Raw genomic sequence first — 22,300 nt, forward strand, 5'->3', positions numbered from 1 at the left:
GCAGATACTGTATTCTCCAAGTCATTAAGGTTTCGAGGCTGACGTTTGGCAACTCGAACCTTCAGCTCCCTCTACAGATGTTCTATGGGATTAAGGTCTGGAGACTGGCTAGGCCACTCCAGGACCTTAATGTGCTTCTTTTTGAGCCACTCCTTTATTGCCTTGGCCGTGTATTTTGGGTCCTTGTCATGCTGGAATACCCATCCACGACCCATTTTTAAAGTTTGTGCACAAATAGTCATGAAACTAACAATTCCCTTTATAAAAAATGTTAATAATTTCATAGTATTTAAAACATGTCAACCTTACCAAAATTATACATTGTTTGCAGTATTTATATACCACCATGTTCAACTTTAAAACCTGATGGTAGTCAACATAATTTTCGCCCAGTATTTTTTAATATTTTATTAAGAACCTTATAGTGGCACATCTAAGCAATGGAAAGCGCAACAGATGTCTGTATGGGGATGAGATTGGGGATGCTACTTGGATAATATATCGATATGGGTAGTTCTCGACTTACGAACGGGTTCCGTTCCTGAGACCAATTCGTAAGTTGAACGGTTCATAAGTTGGAACACAATAATGTACTGCATTTATATGCACACACGGTAAATGTTATAAAATTGTGTTGCTGTTCACTGCCGTTGCTCATTATGAGACAAGTCGCGGACTGCGCCGAACCAAATATTTCCTCGGGTTCAGTTCGCAAGTGCGACTTCACAAGTCGGATTGTTAAAAAATAATTCTCTTATGGAAGCTCAAACTTGATTTGAAGCTTTCATGACTGCAGGAATCCATACTCTTTGCAGCCGATCTCTCCAGTGCTGCCGCGGTGGTCCACTCTACTCCAGTGACCCGCCTCCCCCCCCCCTACTGCCGAGACCTATATAACCTCGTGCCACGGAAGATCTCTCTCCTACTTCAGCAGTTTGTTCTTGCTGTGGTTGTCCCACCTGATGACGATTGCTTGTGTTGCGATCGAAACGTCGTGATCTATTATTTTCTACCTACGTGACTTTACCGAAAGAACCAAAGAGTATTATGGAAGCTCATTCGTAAGTGCAGATATTTGGAAGTCGGTGTTCTTAAGTTGTGGACTACCTATACTTAAGAATGCAGACACCGTGCCGCGAATAGTTTTTCTGGTTATGAGTAAATGGAGAGAGAAGTGTTGGTGACCACATAACCATTCTCATGCATTTTGAAGATAATGAAATTAAGACGCAAACATTGTGTTCAATTTTTTTTAATGAACTAAATATGTTAATTCCTACTCCAGATTAAGGAGTATTGTCAAATGTTTTTTTCAGAATTTGAAATTAAGTTATAAACATACAAACATTGTCCAGTATATTTATATAATTGTATGGTATACACTTTATATATTTTTACATTTTGAATGTATAACCTGTCTGTATCTATTGCACAAAAACAGCAATTTAGAAAAATCTGTATCCATTTATTATGGTAAACAAATGTTAAGTAGTTAAACATAAAAAATAGTATCATTATTAAAAACTACCACGTAGGAAAATCTATTTTTTCTTTAAAAACTAAATTAAAATAGCAAATTACAACTTACAGGACAAAGTTGTCATTTAATCAAAAGTTTAGTTACAGGATTATAGGCACATTCATAACATAAGCCCATTGTTGGAGTATGCACATCAGGGTTAAAGAATTGTAGAAAAAAAAAGTAGCTTTACATTCAATTACAGCACCACTAATGTGGCAAAGTTGCAATTAATAAAAACAAGCATATCATACAAAAATAAAACTCGTAATAAAAATTAACCAACAGACTGAAACGGCCCAGTCACAAGTCCACTTCTGTTGGCCACATGTACGGTGAGACCGAAAGGAAGCCGTCATTCCACCAAAGCCGCGGAGGTCTCCCGCTCCTATCTGTGGTTTCCGTATTTGGAAGCCCAGTCCGTGCGTCCATGGACAGGTTGCATTGGCTGTGTGCGCTGTATCAGCCCGGCGGAGGTTTTGGCTGCGGGGTTGTAACTCGGCCCCACCACTTGTTGCCGGCCCGTAGGCTTCCACGCTCCATAGTCTGATGTGGGTGCGGAAAGACATAGGGAGACATTTATTTTACCTCTTGAATAAAACAACATTCAGGTGATGTACTTTTTGTCATGCTGCTTGAAGGTGTAATTACAAAATACAATTGAAGATAATATTGTAGAAAAACAAGGCTATGATTTAGCACAGCGTTAAAAATAAATGCTCACTACCGAGTGAAATTACTACCACTTTCCATGTTGGGTTGTACATGTACAGCCGTTTGTCAATCTATGTCTGGATGAGGGCCTTTCAATGCCATGCAGGTCGTAGGGGTTATTTGACCATACGTCACTGTACTGGCAAGTAAGTGTGGGCTGATGAAGGCATGTAGCATATTAATTGGGAGGACAAAAGAACATACAATGGATTTTGCTACACTGTCTCACAGTCTATGACCTGTATTTTACACAGTGGTCATCCATCCAAGCACAATGTAGGTGTAGTGGGCTCCACGGAGACACACTGAATCTGGAGGCACCATGTTTATTACACAGTCCAACTGCTTAACACTACTCTCGGTTAACTAGACCCCAACTGGGTCACTACGTAACTGGGTCAGGACTGTAAATTTCCTGACCCACGGAACCTAAATATAACTCAACCCAAGACCAAAAACCGAAGCGCCGACATACAGCGAGTTCCCGCACACAGACTACCACGATCGCTCTGCCCCTATCCCTCTTGTCCTCTTGGGCGTGGCCTCGCTCCGCCTCCGGCCACGCCCCCTGATCGGTCTCTCCCGACGGAACGGGGCCAGTGTCACGTGTCCCTCAAGCCCCCCTTTTCGGGCCCCCTTCACGACCCCGTGCCGGTAACGTCCCCTCTCTCTCTCTGCGACGAGACCCTGCCCTCTAGGGCCCGCTTCCCTGCCATGTCTCCGCCGGTGCCAGTGGGAAGTACGTAACATACACATACATGCCATAGAGGCTCTATTTACGTCTCTACACAGGCTCAACCGGCTTGGCCTCTGAGATATAAGATCGGGTGCATGTCGGGTGGTTTAGTCATAGGCTGGGTGCTATCCAGTTATATCTTGCTCTGAACAGCATTTTACTCTGATGGGAGATGCACTTTGACAAATGGCTTGGCACGTACTGGAGGTTGGTCCTGCGACTGGTGCCAGCTGAACTCTTTGGCCTGCAGATCCCACTTCTTTTTTTTGGAACGATGGGATGTAACCGCTTACTGCATTGTAAGAAGGACCTGCAAATGCTTAAAAACACAACAGCCAGTCACGTGAGTTGTGGATATAATTTTTTTCATTTTTATAAGCTTAAAAAAGGTAAAATGTATAATAACGGCAGTTTTTTTTTTAACCAGAAAATCCTCAGTAGTCATGTTTACTTATCCGGAGGGTGCAGAATCGATGCTGACAACAATGAGCAGTGCCAGCCGACTAAAACACAGCAAGCTACCAGTGGGGAGCACAGGCGGTGCATCTGTCAATCATTTCAGCCATTTAAACCTTGGGTCTGTGCACATGTATTCTGGTTTCATCCCACTCACAAAATATTCAATAAGGAATTGGCCAAACATACCAAAAAAATATCTTCAAACCAAGTGAGGCTTCCGGATTACAAAACAATATGATTTAGCAATACATTGATTAAAACTGGTTAAGCTCACATTCTATGCATCACATTGTGTGGGAATTGATAATATATAACGATACATATTGTATGCTAATATATCACACATTTCAATTAATAAATTAATAAACACAATTTGTAAATACTGTGAATATTTAAACAAGTTGCAGCCTTACTCAAAAGTTAAATTGTCTCCATACTCGAATTGGTACTGTAATGGGCAATTCTCATTTCCATGGGTGGGTGTGAGCCACTTTTTAAAGTTACACATTTCTACGGCAAGGGCGTGTCTAAACAGTCCACACGCATCACCTGCATTTGTCCTGTTTAAGTTCATTCCAGCGACCACTCCCATAGGCTTGCTCGAGTAACCTCTGTCTTTACTCCACGGGCTTTCCACATCTCGATTCAGATTTCCATTTGCTCCCGTCTTTGTGTTTATACCTGCAGGAATAGTAAATGTCAATTAGAAAACCAGCCTCTGTCATATACATTGGCAAACAATTAAACAGTTCTCGTAGTTAATGTGGCAATATGGGAAAAGTATCACATCCAATCATAAGCACACACATACAAAGAAAAAAAAATGTCACTTCCCATTTTATGACTGAATTTATCGAAACAAATTCTGCTAATGTTTACAGTAGAATGTACCTTTCTGATATGTAACATTGCATTTTTTTTTAGAAAAATAAAGCTACGATACAACGGGTAATAATTATTTCAATTGGGTCATCCAAATTTTCTTTTTGGAACGTTGACCTAAACAAGTGAGTTATGAGAAGGTTATCAAGGGTGCTGAATATAAAGATGAAAATAGTATATATTGTAGAGAACTGACATTATATGGTACTCTTTGAAAGTGTGTAAGCAGTAGCCCATAAGATATATATCAAATTGTTTTATTCAGGCAGCTTATATTGTCACAAATATATCTAAGTATGAGCTGAAAACTATCAAAGTCAGAAAAATAATAGTTTTTATATCAGACCCCTTAGTAATGAGTTGCTAAATTCGTTTTTTACCTCTACCATGTTTGATCCCAGGCTTACGACAGTTTGTATGCAATTGTAATCAAAGGCAGTGATTCAAATATGATGTCATATAAAAAAGAAAAGAAAAACTAAATTCTGTAAATTTGTATTTTAAACAATAACAAAGTAATCAGCATGTAGACGTGTGTTTGACACCTGGAAGGTAGCGTGACTGGCGCAGGTAATGCTGTCTGGCAGAAGATGCAGAGTCCAGTTGCTTCGCGGTGTTCTTGCTGCCAACTGGGAAAGCGTTTGGGGGCTTCTGTTCTACAGACCTGAAAAAAGGCATTTCACACACGCTTTATGGAATTGAAAACATTAAATTTGATAGTCAATGTAAAGTCAGTATTTCCATGCTGAAATTAGCAACCATCACGTTTCAGGAAAGTGCCGCACGAAGTAGCATATAGACGGGCCATCATCTTCAAAATGTGTAATTTATACTACCCCGTGCTCAGAAAGACTGTGCTGCTTAACTTCCCACCCCAGATAATAAACAATAAGCAGCAAAAATCTAATTTTTATGACAAAGTATATCACATTACCCAAACAGCGTGTCCTCGCCAAGGCTCTTCTTGTTGTGTGGGAGAGACGGCTTCCTGCCGAAGTTGATGGAGAAGTCCAGGTCCTCCAAGTCATCCCACTGCTCAGCATTCTTGAGGTTGGCCTGGCCCCAGCGTCTCCGGCCACCCTTTAGCCCCACTGCTCCCATGTTCTCGTTCCCCGGAACTGGGTTCTGGTAGGAAGCAAGTATTCAACACTTCTAAACTTCCAAGCTAACCTTAAGAGTTCACTTGAAACAAGTTATGTGGCATCAATCGGACTGGTGGCTACCTTGTACAGTACAGCCCTTTGTTAATCCACACAGGATGAAAGAAGCCTCCCTACACAGTGCGAGTTATGTGGGTTGTTTGACTATACTTCACCACACCTGTCAGTGCTTTGGTGAAAGTAAAAGGGAGCCAGGATCACTCATTACTGACATTATTTGTGGCTAGGAATCAAACTCAGATCACTGGGTTCTTAGTGCAGGTTGCTAACCAATCAGTCACGACTCCACTCGTGGGCGGTTGGGTGCTACCTTACTGATATAATAAATGGCAAAAATGTAATAGCTGATTAACTAATAATTCAATTAATTACCTTGTAGGGTGTATGTATGTTTAGCTTTTTTTGCACCGTACATAGCCAACCGTGCTAATGGGATGTGTGGGCTTGACCAAAACCTCAAGAGTCTTCAGACAAAACCCTTTGCTGTGTGCAACTGCCTCCAGGCCTCTCTCGGGCAACTAAGAGGCAGGTTTCTGTGACAAGCAAACAGCCAATCGAATACCACTAACCGGATTAGGATTATTGTTGACGGTGGGTATGAGGCCCAGCCCAAGATTCGGAGGGTCCGCCGTGTAGGTGGGTGGTGGTGGGTATGCGGGAGCGTGTGGAGCGACAGCTGGGAGCTGGGATGGCTGGATGGGCTGGAGTGGCTGGGTTGGAGCAGGCGGCTTTAACGGCTGCTCCGAGGGTTGCGCCTGGTGCTGTAGCAGCTGTGGAGGTCCCAGAGCTTGTCCCACTTGGAAGTACGGGTACCGTAACGACTAGGTAAAAAAACAAAAGCACAAAGCCTGAGTTTGAGTGCACAGCAAATGGTGGCAGGTTCTTCTGGAATTAATCAAATTGTAGGTGAATTATGCAAGCAACATATAATTAACTTTGCAAATTATTAGATAAAACATGCATGACTATCAATTACAATTGATATTTACACTCATGATGCACGTATCAAATTGTTTGTGGAGCAATACATTATTTTAGATTCTTATACTTTTTACACAAATCGGTTCACGTGATCCCTGTTGTTAGTGAAGGCTGCTATATCCACTGTCGTAGAATATAAAATATTTCTAAATCGAAACATTATCTCAAAGAGCAACTATTCATTGAATCTTGAGAAGGATAGGTAGATACTGGCCAAACAGGCACAGTCCTACCTTTGCCTACTAAAAAGTGCAAATTACAAAAACATTTGATAATATTATGTATAAGAAATGTTAACAATGCTTTTATACCGATATTTAATTAAGAGAGTACACAGTGCAAAATGACAAAATCCCGAGTTGACAAATGTGCTCAGATTTGAAATGGAAACGTAATATACGAATTTTACAGTAGAGGGCATGAAAGCGTTGTTATGAGCCACATTACTTAACCACAACATTAAGAAAATGTTTATGCAGTCAAACACACACTATACATCATCACAATCTAGGTTAACATATGAATAACAAACCTGCACAGCATTTGGCCTCTTCTTAGGTTCCCAATGGAGCATGTCACGCATGAGATGAATGGCCTCGTTGCTGGCATTGGGTATAAGTGTTTTCAAGTTGGTTGGGACACACTGAGGCCAGCGGAAGTTCATGGCTGCCGCCAACTGATGTCCTTCCGACCAGTCAGTCTGTGAAGCGAACAAAACAGAAAGACTTTGTGATATACATGGATAATAAAAACAAATAGTATTGTACAAACAAACAAAAGTTTGTGCAATAAGCTTTGAACTCTACTCGAGTTCCATTCGAGTCATGGCTAACATCGGTGGCAGGAGAAATCTGAACTGGTCATGGGCCCCCAATTGTTCACAAACCCCATACTGTGAAGTTTGAGAAAACAATCCGCATAGCAGTCGTGGCGCGGGGAGGGCTTCATCCAGTCACTGACTGACAATAGGGCCGCATACTATTATTGTCTTACATCAATGTAGAACTCTGCAGTGACCCTGTGGCAGTGCTCATCTCCGTTGACGTTCCTGAACTATTGGTGTAAATTCCATATTCCTTTCTTGGGAGCAGTCTACATTTGATAATCGGACAACCATAATAACTTAGCTATTTTTAATATACAAATATCAATTCACAATAACTCTCACACTGTAAAAGAAGATAGCGGTATAACCATGATATGTCCTCGACAAGTCACTGGTGGCGCATGGGCCTCCATTAGAGCGAGCTCTAGAAAGCCCCTCTGGAAGGTATTTGGCTTTGCCTTCCATGCTGCCCAGACTTACTGGAGTTTTTGGAAGACGTCGGCAGACCTACACTTTACCCACCATGCACAGCCTGCCATGGTGTACCCATGCATGCTGTTGGGTGGACAGAGGTGGTACGGAGGACTGAATAAACTTGCCCCGGTTTCACCGCTGCGCCGGGAGATACAATCAATCTGGTGACCTCTGGAATGCAAGTCTAGTGCACTAAGTTTTACATCACAGCAACATCCTCTCAGGCTCTAGGCAAATGTAAAAGTGTTACATCTAAAAAAGTATCACATCCCAAAATGAAGTATTTACATAAACATTTTCAACAATAGATTACAGTTGAAAGTATCAAAATAAGTAATGGTGCAAAGAAGCATGAAAAGTGTATACAGCAAACTCAACAGCCCCAAGCAGTGCATGACATTAACAAAATCTCACCTTTTTAGGAGTGCCAAGCACCTGGCATATCTTGAAGATCTGGTCAACCTCGCTTGATCCGGGAAAGAGTGGGCGTAACGTGTAGAGTTCGGCCATGATGCAGCCCAGGGCCCAAATGTCGATAGGCGAGCTGTAGCTGGTCGAACGGAGCAGGACCTCTGGGCCCCGATACCTGCAGATAGAACACAGTGTTATGACATCGACACATCACATCTTAGGCCGGTGGAACAACAAGCAGACAGAGTAAGGACAGACCTCTCACGCGTACCCCCACAAACAAGACCACATCCAACGAATACTCAAACAAATACGTGATTGCTGCACTGGCTCCAATCCCAGACTAATTTAAAGATCACACTTACGTCTTCAAGATTCTCCGTGGACTAACCATTGCCTCTATCTCCCTTATAATCTCCTCCACACACTCTCCTATCTCTCATCTTACGACTTCTACCCTTGCACTCTCCTTTGTCTCCCCTCTGATTTCACTCTATTATCCTCCGCACACTTTCCTACCTCTCCCCTTCCATCTCACTCTATTCCCTTCCACGCATTACTCTGCTCCAGAAAACCAAGACTTTAGAAGTTTCCAGACAACCTTTGGTCAGTGGGAGGTCACTAATTATCTTATTCTGCCCCAAAGTAAATAACTTTTATTTCCCCTGCCTCTCAATAGAAAATCAATACACCAAATATTTCCGTAAGATTTTTGAAAATGCGGTTGCATGTAGATGCTGTAGAATCGTAGCTGTATTTTAGTATTGTAATGTATTAAATGTATCACATGCACAAGGGATTTTTCAGCACATGACTATGTGCTGTGACCTGCACATACAATGTGCGTCTCAGAGAAAATAAGGTCTTGAATTATATTGAATACATGTGGGGGAGGACTTAAAAATATACTCATTAACCTTTATGCTATGAGTGGTGATGCATGGCTGTAATGCAGCACTTTTCATGTGATGTTGGTGAATTACACATTTCAATTGCAAGTCTATGAAGTGGTCAATAGAAACGGTGCATTAAGTGAGTTGCTGACCTACTTGTATGAATTTGAGTGCTTCATATTCATGTTTTTTCATTCTACACTCGATTTCCTCCTGCTTACATCATATTCAACAGGAATTGACTAAAAAAAAATATTTTACGATAAAAGATTATTGAGAGTATGTAGCTAATGTATGTTATTATTACAATATCATGAAGTGAAAGTGGGCCTTCACAAAGTAATACGTAATTAAAGCAACACAGATGGAAAAAAAGTACCCGATTTCAAGGCTGCCATGACATTTCGTGATTTATTCTTAACGTTGGACACTTTGTACCCTCCCAATCGTTCTCACGATCGGGCACGCATTTCACACTGCATTAACTTAATTACTTTTTATACTATGTACCCAAGATCCAATAGACGGGACATTACACTTAGTAAGCCTTACACTCCGATTACACAGAGGAATAATTGGCTACAATTGAACCGAAAATAAACCATCTGTCAAGGGAAAATGTATACTTTAAGGCAGTAAGAATATCAGGAAAAATGGGATCGGATAGGGCAGGACGCGTTATCATGTGCACCAACAGGTGATTGCACACAAACACGTCCACGTACACCTCTTGTTCTCTTTTAGCCCCGTCCCCCCCCCCCTCCCAATACGTTCCATTCATTGGCTACCACATTCAGATAAGCTTCCCCCCCCTCCTCCCCCTTAACTTGTATTTAAGAACCTGCATCTTGGAATCCCTGCCTCACTTGATACAGCAAATCTAGCTGCGACGGTCCCACCTGATGACGGAGACTTGTGTTGCCTCCGAAACGTCGTGATTTTGATTTTGATTTTATTTTTATTTTACTTTTATTAATTTTAATTTTTTTACCTACGTGACTTTACCGAAAAAACCTAACAATATGAATTCTTGCAGTCACGAAAGCTTCAAATCTAGAAATGATATAGCAAGCAGACCATAATAACAAGCGTGGCGGCCAAAAGAGAAAACGCGCCCGCGAGAGGAGGTCCACCACAGAGATAGAGCAGTAATGAAATCAGCTCCTGCAGAAGTGTTAGGTGGATTGTTACATCGCAGAACCATGATAGATGGTATTCTTAGGTTCTCATTTCCTGGCAGCGATTTCAGCCGCATCATCTCTACATAACAAAAAAAGGCTCAGTCCCTTTTACACGCACCTGTACATCATCCGCACCTAGTTTACACAACAAAGGCCCATTCCTAATAGCGTGCTTCAGCCGCACCGAACCTCACAAAAATAATATTCAGGGCCTACCTTGGCTCCTCCCACCCTCAACCAGTATATATACAAATACTGTTTCTTGGAATTTCTCTCACTTGATACAGCTATCGTGCTGTGACTGTTCCACCTGAAGACGGAAGCTTGTGTTGCCTCCGAAACGTCATGATTTGTATTTTATTTTTTATTTTACTTTTATTAATTTTAATTTTTTACCTATGTGACTTTACCGAAAAAACCTAAGAATATGAATCCTTGCAGTCACGAAAGCTTCAAATCTAGAAATGATAGATGGTGACAGCTTAGGGAGGCCTTTATCCAGCAGTGGACTGATATTTAACTCAATGTAATAGAAACACAAACAGCAAAAAGAAAACCAATGAGGAATGACTTCTTGAGTTTATTAAGTTGTCTTTACAAAGTTTCCCAGTATCATATGACAATGAAAAATATAAAAGAAAACCCTCAAAAGGTATTGAAAAAAAAATTATTAACAATGAAACTATGCTTTCCTGGATGTAATTATTGGAAAATTTATTTCTTACATAAAAAAATGTCAAAATTAAAGACACTACGTGCACTACAACAACCTTTAAGAGTACCAAAAAGCAAACAATTAGTATTTATGCTTGGCGCAGTGGGCTCACATAGCATGGAAATGGTCAGAGCTCACCATCTGGTGGAGACGTAGTCCGTGTAGGGAGGTCGGGAACGTATTTCTCTTGCCAGTCCAAAATCAGCAATCTTCACGAGCTCCGGCCCCATGCACAGCAGATTCTCAGGTTTCATGTCACGGTGAAAGAAGCCTTAAAAAACACAATGACATTATTGATAATGAAACATAAATCCTTCCCAAAATGAGTTTTTTGCATCTGCGGTATCTATGTATCCATGGTTTTCCTTTGCCATACCAATTTCCACACTGCGGTATGGAGTTTTGTGTAGCTGCAGTTTAGCACGGCTACCGGCACTTGAAATTTCAAATCACCCACATCTGTGTTCCATCCGTGCATCATCCCACCTCCCGGCTCCCACCACCGCTCTCTTCCCACCACCAGGTGGAGGTAGAGGGTGGGTAAAGCCCCTCTTCCTTCTTACATTACCTCATCACCAATGTCATCGTCATCACAATGGACTTGAACCCTCAGTATTAAAGGAAAATTACATTATTGTATTGTTTACAATTATGTTAATTGGACATTTTTTTTGTTATGTCATTGTGTATTTTATTTGTGTTTAGTGAAGGAACAGGAAACTTAGGCTTTGACGAGTGTGACCGCAGCCACGGCCTTAGTATTGCCAACCACGGTTTTGCCAACTGCGGCGGTTTTCAGGAACGTAACCCCCACGGTTGGCGAGGGATTGTTGTATACATAATAAGTGTTTAAGCTCTATCCGTGCACTCACGCACACCTGTACATTTATTTTACGTACAGTAGTTCATCATCTTTATTGTTGTTCCTGGTCATGTGCAGCTGAAATCCATTTGCGCACGCCAATCAAATAATCAGTTTATCTATGGATTAGGAACGTGGAATTTTCACAATTGGCTCAGGGCTGTAAACAGGAGATGAGCATACAGGTGAATACATCACTTTGCATTGGCTTGAGTGTAAGAATACTAACGTTTAGGTCATTACTTTCGTCATGCAGGTCTCCCGAGGATGTTTTGACATCTCCAGTTTTGTCTGTTAATTTAAAGCATTACTCTTCTACGGTCAGGCCATATATGAGCCAACTTTCATCATTTGTAACAATATGATCCTGATGGATTGGATAAAATGTTGTCTACTCTATAAGTAATAACATTCTTTCTTTTTTGATAAATTCCAAGTGAGTGTCTTCACACAAAAACATGAAACAAAAATCCCCCTTTTCAACTCTTGGTGCATTACAATTGGTACTTGGTGATATTATGCAATACGTAGAAGTGCAGGTGCAAATTCAATGTGGATTTTAAAAAAATCCATCCCCTTTCAAGCTCTGGGGACCTTTTGCTAATTGTTGTTGTGGAGGGTCTATTATTGGCTTTATTCGTAAAATAGAAGCTGGGGACTCGTCATGACACCGTTGCCTCCTGGTTACTTTTGTTGACAACAATGGACCAACATTTACTTTTTTTTGTAAGCATAGTTAATTGAGGGGGTCCACACCAAGGAAAGGTATACATTTCCACTGATGTCTAAAGCTACAAATTGAGTCAATTGAAGCTCACGAAAACACAACTTCTTCTTCCATTGACATTTCCGCTGCACTACACCCAATGCATGGCTTTCATTTTCGATGTTAATGTAGTTGTGCAAGATGGGCAGTTTATGTGAATGTTATGTAGCTGTCACAGCACAGGCATAAAACACATTACATCGACATTTTATGATTCAACATCCTCGTCAAAGGATGCTATTTGTGCACATCGCCTCCAATGCACACATCCCTAGTGATTATTGGTGGTGGAGCAGTGGAAATGTTGACAGCACATTAATACAGGGGCATAGGAGTCAGAAGCTGTGAAAATACATAAGCCACCTGTCTGTTCAGGTTTTACTCATGTACGAGTTTATATTTATTTTTATTGTGCAACTACTACACACTTTACTATGTTGTATTTGTAATTGCATACCATGCTTGTGGATGAAAGCCAGTCCTTGTAAAATCTGGTACATGATGTTTCTGATCATGGACTCAGGAAACAACTTGTTTCTGCAAAACAAACATAAAAAACACAGCATCAGCCAACATCAGCCAGCCTGAAATGATCTCAATAACCCAGTGCAGTAGCTCTATGCACCACTCCAAAAGCCTGCAATGGAGTGATGTTAACATAGATATTCTACAATATTGATGAATGTTTCAAATTCAAACTTGCGATCTAATACAAAATGGCACAAACTCTACAGAATGGTTGTGTTCAACATTAATCGTCACAATAATTAAAAAAGAAAATCCTTTTGCTCTGCGAATACAGTGTATAATAAAGTGAAACCTACTGGGTAAACTCTTAATTATTACAAGCTTTTTATTAACTCACTCTGTCTGTGGTTGTTGTCGTTGTATCCTCAAATCTTGTAACTCAATTTTTACTCACTTCCCAATGTGGTATCGACTACAAACTTGGTATACTGATGTCATACTGATGACAATACTATATTCTATCATAAAAAATAAAAGCCATACATTTTAAAACATTATTTTTGATATGTTATGTTTCGGCTTGGCTCTAATTGTCCACGGTAAACTGACGTTGGCTGTAAACGACCACGGTCCCTTACGTTATGGCAAGCTTGGGGGGCCACTTCCTGGAGTCGTGGAGTTCTGCCATTACTAGTACGGTACATTTCTTTAAAGCGTGTTTTTAAAAACTTTTTTAAAATATTACTTATTGTGTTTCATTGGCATGGCTTGCGCCGCTGGCCCCACCCTTGGTCAGGGTCGTCACACCCCTCCCCTACTCCAAGTCCCACAAAGGTTACGCACTGCACATTCACACCGAAGAGTCATTCACTCCCAGGAATGTTGCACGCCACTCGTGTTCGGAACGCCACAGGCAACAGCCTCCGTCGCCAAACACAAGCCACAATGGGCACCGTTTTGGCAGCTCCCCTCTTAATATGATGACGCGGTTTCACTAAAAGGACAGCTAAATAAAACATGAAATTTAGAAAACAGCGATATGTAATTTTTCACGACAGAATGAGCGTTAAAGTAAGTTTAGACTTGAAAAACAGCAAGCTGTGTGCATATTTTATGAATGTACACACAAGCTTCATCAAGCAAAATTGATAATTATATTGATTTCAAAACAAGGTGAGTGTGTGCCGAGAAAATAATTATTTTTTTTACAGCACAAATTTCACTGTATACACAATAGAATGTAAACAAAAATGGGCAGTGCAAAAGTCACCAGAGCATGTTTGACACCACGATATATGAGCCTTTTTTACCGAATCAATAAAGTTGGGCAACGTATTTCTATCTAGAGTACAGTACTAATTAGATCACACTGTGCTCAAGAAAAAGTCACGTGAAAATGTTACCAATGATGAGCCATCATCTTCAAAGTCTCTACTATATCTGAAATGTAGAACTACCTAACTACAGAACATACATTTGTACTGCGTTTATAATATAATTGTAATGAGTGTGCTCATTATGTTTTTAAATAATAATAAAAATTGGCTCTCCCTCACTCTCCACCTCTCCCCAATGATCACACCTCTTTGGACTTCCCCCCACTCTCTGCATGCAACTGCCACCACTGCCTGGGGACTGACTGACTCATTTCACTCTGGTCATCTGCCTAAATTGTGTGATTGTGCAATTAGCCGTTGCAATTACTCCTATCCCAATGTTGTCAAAATACAGCTCTCTTTAATCATACACCAGTGTTGCCCTGCACAACTGTTATATGTAGGAACAATGTATATGTATGTAGTATTATAATTGCACACTCCAACGATAATACTATTGCATAGAAAGCTACGCACACTGTTCAAGAGGTTTATCCATTGACCCCCTTATGGTTACACTTTTCAGATTCAAGGTCACTATTCAATAATTGTCATTAACATGGTGGTGAATATAGATAGCTTGAGTGGCTACAGGGGTTTGCAAGAACCCACGAAATACACCACACGAATAAAAAGAACAAATTCTTAAACACACAATTTGATGCATGTAAAGGGTATTCAAAAAGCTAATGTACCAAGATACGGTGTCACTTTTTTGTACAATTATCTTGATAATAGTTTCAACAAAAAAAATGGGCCTTGATATTTGATGCCGATTCTAATAATTTTGACATAAATACTTGCGATACAAATAAAGGTCAAACAAAAATAATATTACGTAACTATTTTGGAACACAAAATGTAGGCAACCCCCATGTTATCAACTTAAAAAATTACATGAATATATGCATCGCTGCTCCTCGACTGCTCCGCCTTGTGGCATTGCAGTGATCAGTGGTCAGGTGAGAGTGTTTATTCACAAACCTGTCTTTCATCAGCTGGTAGAGGTTTTCCTTCATGTATTCAAACACAAAGTAGAGGCAGTCGTTTTCACGAATCACTTCCTTGAGCTTGATGACGTTGGCATGATTGAGCTTCTTTAGTGACTGCCCATTGTGAAAGAGCAACATGAGCCATTAGACATTAAAACACTATACGCTTAACGTGCTAATTAAAGTGGAGATTCGGTCGCTCATTCACCGCCCAACTGGTGCTATTCAATTCCACTGGCTGTCTGCCAAGAGCACAGATGGACACACTTTTATGTGTCCAGCAAAACATGGATTATATTTTGAAGCTTACCTAAGGAGGCGACCACAGTGATCACTGTGCACAGAAGCCAACGACATGTGCATTTGTTTACAGTTTAAACATTTGATTGATGGTTACTATTAGACATGCATAATATATATTTTTTTAATTTTCCAACAAGAATGCACTCCAGGCGTTCTAGAAGGCCCCAAGCTTATAGGGAATGCTAAAAAAGTTGGCCTCAAAGAATGTGTCACACGCATCAGTGAAAAAAGAAATGCAAAAACAAATGTGTGCGTACCATTCTCTGCTTTTCAAATAAATCATTGTCATCCTTAGTATGTGTTTCAGCACAGCACTGGTTTTAGCCCCAAGGGATTGGTGGTGGCTCATTAATTCTGTATAATTATCTTTGAGTCTAACATATGCATTGCATAACAACAGAACATACATTATCACATAATAATAAAAAAATCATATAATACTTAACAGAGAAAATATATTGTATGTCATACTGATAATCATAATTTAAAATATTTCAGAAAATCTTATTCATAATCAAATGACTTTAACAAATATTCTTTGGGTCTTTCGGTAAAGTCACGTAGGATGGTTCAAAGAAAAGAACAAAAAACTACGTTTCAATCACAACACAAGCGATCGTCATCAGGACGAAAGACCCAAAGAATATAAATTCCTGCAGTCACGAAAGCTTTAAGTCAAGATTTGACTTTAAAAAAATTACACTAAAACATTTCATTTACATTGCAATTAAATAATTGTCATTTGTAAAAACAAACATTGCTTATCCTGGTTATAAACAACAGGTACATAAACCTTTCTATCCAAGTTAGCATCCTTTCAGCAGACATGTTAACATTGACTGTACAAGTATTCCTAAAATTGTATCTGCCAGCTTCTTAAATGCAACAAATAAAAGAACCCATAACCACAAATGTATTTGCAGGTTATTTTGACATTTGCTCTGGGCCCTCTACTTAGAGCTTTACCCAATTATATCGTCTGGATGCACTTGGTGTCTTGGCTCAGAAAGGAGACATTCTGTTAGCATCATGCACAGACAGCTTTATTCCACATCCATCAACTTTAGGATCAAATCTCAATTAAAAGGATGATAATGTTGGCTTCATAATGGAACAATGGAATTGGAGTATAGCTTCAAAGTCACTATGTTATAGGCCTATGAGTACTTTATACATACACAAATTAGCATTTTTCCAGGTCTAAATTATATAAGCCTCAACTCTCCATGTATGTTGTAGGTGGCCTGACACTGTCCTCATAATGAAAGCTCTGTAAATTCAGTTGATGGAAAGTAGAAGGCATGACCAATTGATGTTCCACTCCATGTAGTAAGGAGCGACTGGATTAAAGCCAACACAGTAAGCGTTGCTTGAACCATCTGCTCTTTGCTAGTACCCTTGAAAATGAATGAAGCGAGCACTGCTGCCATTTGCTTTTAGGTACTAAACAAATATCTACAGCAAAAACAAGATAAATGTGAAATGTTCAAACACAGCTTGGCTAGTTCGTACGTCATTAACTGTAGGTCAGCCATGCCACTTATCATTCCCCCAGTTTTAGCTGCGTTGGATGCACAAATTATTCCCTCCATTGCACCACGATAGTTTTATTCACACACCGGCCAGAAACCGATTCCAGAATAGGGATATCCAACTATTGTAGAAACAAAGTAGTGAATGGAAAATGTGAAGCTGCAGGGAAGAATTAAAACTGCTATTTTAAGGGTGGCACAAAGGGCTTCCTTGTAATCTCTGGAATTGGATAACTGTATTAACATGACTTTATTCCACAAAACTAAAAAAAGAAATCAAGATATTTTAAGACATACATTTATCAATAATTTAATTTACAACTTCTTCCTTACATGTGCAACCTTTGGAACATTATATTAAACAACTGTATTACTGCGCTTGTTTACTCAAAAAAAGCCTCACTGAGACTTATGACTCTTATTCAGGAGGGTCCTGCCAAGTTTTCGCAGTCGGGGGCGATGACTGCTATGTATATTCCAAACAAGTAATTACATATACTATACAGGCAGTCCTTTCACTAAACGAAGACCCGACTCATGAACACCCATACTTACGAACCGGCTTCCAGGAGATATTTTTTTAAGATCGACTTGGAAACTCGCACTTGCGAACTAAACCTAGCAACTATTTTGTTCAGCAGAGCAATCCTTCGCGAGATGTAATGAGTGTTTGTGTGTGCCCGCACGTACATGTATGTGTGTGGAAATGAGTGTGTGCCCCCGTGTGTGGTTATAGCATGCTGCGCTACCAACCTGGCAACCCTACTTCGATTCCCACTCATGATCAACACCAGTGACGATTATCTGAATAGGTCCTGGGCCTCCCCTCGATTGACTCAGCCTCAAATGAATATCTGGTGCAGTGTGTAAACATCGCCACTGGGGAGTCAAAGGCGACCGGGCGTGGTACTGGCCACTCACCCCCCTTCATAGGTGCTGCTCGCTAACAGCACTTGCCCCAACAGTCTGTTTAGGCTATCGTGGTGGGTCATTGGCGTTGTGTGCGTGTGTGCACGTGCACACGTGCCCCCGTGTGTGTGTGAAATTGTGGGGACTCATTGCATCCCTTCCGAGAAGCAAGCCAGCATCAGGGCTCAAGGTAAGTGAAAATAAAACGTGATTTTTTTTATATTCATGTTACTTTATTTTTTTTTATTTACTATACAGTATGTATTACAGTATTAAATGCAAATGTACTATATGTATTTATGAGTTTAACAATGCTTCTCTTTGTTGTTGAACCGTAACCCATTTTGTTTTTTAACACTGACCATATGTGCATTTATATACGGTATATTATCGTGTTCCGACTTACAAACAGTTCGACTTACGAACGGGTCTCGGGAACGGAACCCCTTTGTAAGTCGAGGACTACCCATATAGTTTCTCGTATAGCACAACCAGGTAAATACATTCAAACTAAAAAGCCTTGTCAAACAATACATCGCCTAAGATGTCTATGAGTTTCCAAATTTGTACCATTCCTCACAGTGCCTCTTCATACAATACGTGTATACCGGGGTTTAAAAACAAACCCTACAATGTTTAATGGTCTGTTTGAATGAAGGCTTTCCTGAGCTACTGTGACCCACACTGGTATTGACTACAAACACGTAAAATGGCCTTTCACGCAGTACAGTAGAGACAGGCTGCACCAGTGAAATTGGGGAGGAATGCACTACCTCCCCTGGCTGCAATAAAACCTATATCGCCAGCAGCTATATCAGACATTTACAAGCCTGGGCTTGCATGGCTGGAAAAGAAATATTGCAAGCTTCACTTCCTCGATTTGCTGAATGCAGAAGGGCTTGCTTGGAAAACAAAATGGCCACCTTTTAGACATTGTTACACAACTTTAGAAACATTTCACATGGCTGACATAAGTTATTGGGAACAAATCACATGAATTTATAATAACGTTACCTTCACTACCTATTGCAGCCAAATATTAAAAGTTCCACTTAATTCATTGCACTAATGAACTGTTTAACAACGCAATATTGCTAATTTTCAGCTTCTGCATCCTACAGAAAGGTTTGCTGTAAAAAGATACACTTTAATTAGTTTATAAATGCCTTTCTTCTTTATATATATATTAATTAAAATATGTATACATACTTTTTGGGTCTTTCGGGAAAGTCACGTAGATAGAAAAATAATATATCACGACGTTTCGATCACAACACAGGCAAACCCAAAGAGTATGAATTCCTGCAGTCACGAAAGCTTTAAATCAAGATATGTGTGCATATTACATATCGTGTAACGTACGGTTTTAAAGTTGCTATTACATTATTATTGTTAAAAATCACTGGTAAATTGCTTTAAAAGTGCAACTGCCCAAAATACATTTGACCATAATCAAAGTAGAATGTATATCTATGCCAGTTACGAGAAGTCATAAGGCAGAATGATTGTTGTTTTGTACATTTGTGAACAATAAAAAATACTATGCAAATATTGTATCAAGAATTCAAGTAATTCAATTCATGATATTGTAGCAACTCAAACACCCTGATCCAGTAAATGGATACAAGGTAGACAGCCAAGTACATTTTATGGGTCACAGAAGGCTTACAATGCCTTGCTTGACTTATTCGCTTTCAGAGCGGATTAATTGGTGCTCACATGACTTGCCTTCGCTTTAACAGGATGCTTTAAGTAACAATCGCCTCAAAAGACTTAGTTTCAACAATGCACCAGAGCTCACTTTTAAAATGTCAAGAGGAATGCATAATTGTGTATCTTTTTTCGACTGCACAGCTCCACAGACAAGCCATAATAAATTGCAAACTATACCATTTGGTTGACATTTGTTCAGTAGGTGCGCCGAAATGCTCCATAATCAGTAATCTGATTGAGTATAAAAGATAAGTAGTACAGCCCTATATAAGCCCTATATAATCCAAGGGCATGGGGAAGTTAATGACGATTAAGGTAATCTGGCAAAGAGTGCACAGTTGAATACACAAAACAAAAGTAATAAATGGTAATGTCATTTAAATTCTGATACAAATGAGTACAACATTCAAAGGTTTAATAAAAATGCCATCATACCTTGACTTCCCGCAGATTCATGCACTCATCCCAGGAATAAAACTTCCTCTTCATTCTGGAAGGTAAATATGCCCAGCGCAGACACAACAATACCTTATTAATGTGAAACATGAATGTGCCAAACGGATATTGCATTTCCTCCCCATGAAGATGAATAGTAAAAAAAACATCGAGTAGTTATTTAAACACTGTACCTTGCAACAATACATTCTTGACGATATAAAATTATGGCAAAGAGCATTACATAAATATAACATTCCCTGAAACAAAACAAGGATTGCAATTTGTAAAGATATTTAATGGAATAATGTAAAGAGACATAATGTATTAAACATTAATTATATTAAAATACAAATTACATGTAAGATAAATACTAGGGAGTTTAACACTATTTGCATTGAGGGTGGTGGGGGGGTGCAGTGGTTAGTTCACTGCTATATGAGCAAGCGACTTGAATTTGATTCCCAGCCATAGTTAAAATAAGTAAAACAATAAAATCTGAATTGGCCTTTTTCTATCGCGCAGGAGGCCTTCATTCAGCAGTCGATTTACAAAGGGCCGTCATTGATTGCTATTATTATGGTTTCAAAACAAATGCCTCGTATTTTCTTTACTCTAAGAATTAAAGGCATTGACGGGACACTTAAAATGCCATGCAAAATGCTCGATCTCCAACTTAGCAGTCAAAACGAACGGTGTGCTTTAGCCACGCGCCTTACCAGCTGCATAGAATGCTGTGCACTGGGATTAATGCAATAATGGGGCACACCCCTTCCATCACTACTGCCAATGTCACAGCCAAAGTCAACATGGCCATTTTCCCCTTATATTTTCCAACGCTCAATATTTCCGGCCTCAAACCCGTGTTTTATTCACAATGTCGTGAGTATATGGATATACGTTAACATCCGATGTTATAATTTCAAATGTGATATTTTATCATTACTCAAAATATCCTATTAGCTACATTCTTCTTAGCGTCTGTTCCTCGTTTAAAATAGAAAATTGTCAACCAAATATGTATTATGTTGTAAGTCTCCAGTATATCAAAACTGTCAAAATCGAAATTCAATGGAAATTTAAATGAACAATGAAAAGGTGTAACAAACACTTGTATTGTATTTATATTTTTAAACCACATTAAGAAACATCAAAAGCAGTGTGGTGAACACAAAAACAATAACTTGTCCTCATAACAAAAGAGTCGCTTGTACAGTGCTAGACTGCCTGTGGCAACTGCCTATTTGAAATTCAAGCTGACGCTTTATCCGAATGTCATTTTTCACACGAAGCTTGAACAGCTGCTTTGAAAGATAAATAAAAAGATATATTTAAAACCAACAATGGCAATATTTATTCCCACAATTATAACCAAAATACAACATGCAGGGTTACAAGCATTACGATTTCCAACAACACACTTACTTTTTGATGGCGACCAACTCCCCAGTCTCATTGCTTCTTCCCATGAGGACAGAGCCGTAAGTGCCATCTCCGAGCTGCTTTATTGTCGTGTACCGATTCATTGCAGCGCTTTTGAACGCAATCCAATATGGCAATGTTTATTCAACTAAGTTTTTCTTCTCCTCCTTGCACGGGTAAACTATAACTAAACACCAACTGCTGAAAGTGAAGTACAACCTTTAAGTCTTCTATTTGCGAGAATAAAACGATCTATGCCAAGCAGATCCGCTTCCATTTCAGCAAAAGCAATCCCACTGTCGTCATAAGCGCCTTATCCTCTACATCATCCGTGGATCAGCCAAGAACCTAAAAAAGAACACGAAAATTATGATTGTTAACAACACTCTATTTAATTGTTTTTTTTTATTACTTTGCACAGTATTATTGAAATTCTACATTTCTATGTTTCTACATCTACAACATTTAAATATTTGCAACCACTCTATGCAATTAAAAAGACAGCATATGCCATTGCATGTTATTCACTATGGGTCTTGTGCAATGATGAGATATGGAGTGACCTGGATCC

The 22,300-nt window shown here is 39.7% G+C and overlaps 1 protein-coding gene across 3 annotated transcripts in view; it reads right to left on the reverse strand.

The window, feature by feature from the left end:
• Positions 1 to 1,235: 1,235 nt before the first annotated feature.
• The window catches only part of LOC144718833 (serine/threonine-protein kinase MAK-like), a 34,445-nt gene continuing 13,380 nt past the window's right edge, over positions 1,236 to 22,300 (reverse strand). For 2 of the 3 annotated variants that reach the window (XM_078594394.1, XM_078594393.1), the window contains exons 2-14: positions 21,733 to 22,077; positions 20,308 to 20,362; positions 15,408 to 15,529; positions 13,037 to 13,116; positions 11,090 to 11,222; positions 8,166 to 8,337; positions 6,984 to 7,151; positions 6,040 to 6,291; positions 5,245 to 5,435; positions 4,856 to 4,974; positions 3,978 to 4,109; positions 3,172 to 3,288; positions 1,236 to 2,065 (exon numbers count right to left, since the gene is read on the reverse strand). In XM_078594394.1, the coding sequence (XP_078450520.1) occupies positions 1,908 to 2,065; positions 3,172 to 3,288; positions 3,978 to 4,109; positions 4,856 to 4,974; positions 5,245 to 5,435; positions 6,040 to 6,291; positions 6,984 to 7,151; positions 8,166 to 8,337; positions 11,090 to 11,222; positions 13,037 to 13,116; positions 15,408 to 15,529; positions 20,308 to 20,362; positions 21,733 to 21,833 (1,800 nt within the window). In that variant the 5' untranslated portion in view covers positions 21,834 to 22,077 and the 3' untranslated portion in view covers positions 1,236 to 1,907. The remainder of the gene's footprint in view (positions 2,066 to 3,171; positions 3,289 to 3,977; positions 4,110 to 4,855; positions 4,975 to 5,244; positions 5,436 to 6,039; positions 6,292 to 6,983; positions 7,152 to 8,165; positions 8,338 to 11,089; positions 11,223 to 13,036; positions 13,117 to 15,407; positions 15,530 to 20,307; positions 20,363 to 21,732; positions 22,078 to 22,300) is intronic. The other variant, XM_078594395.1, reaches the window with a different exon arrangement.

This window comes from Lampetra planeri, chromosome 5, assembly GCF_965212315.1.
Source record: "Lampetra planeri chromosome 5, kcLamPlan1.2.h2, whole genome shotgun sequence".
NCBI lineage: Eukaryota > Metazoa > Chordata > Hyperoartia > Petromyzontiformes > Petromyzontidae > Lampetra > Lampetra planeri.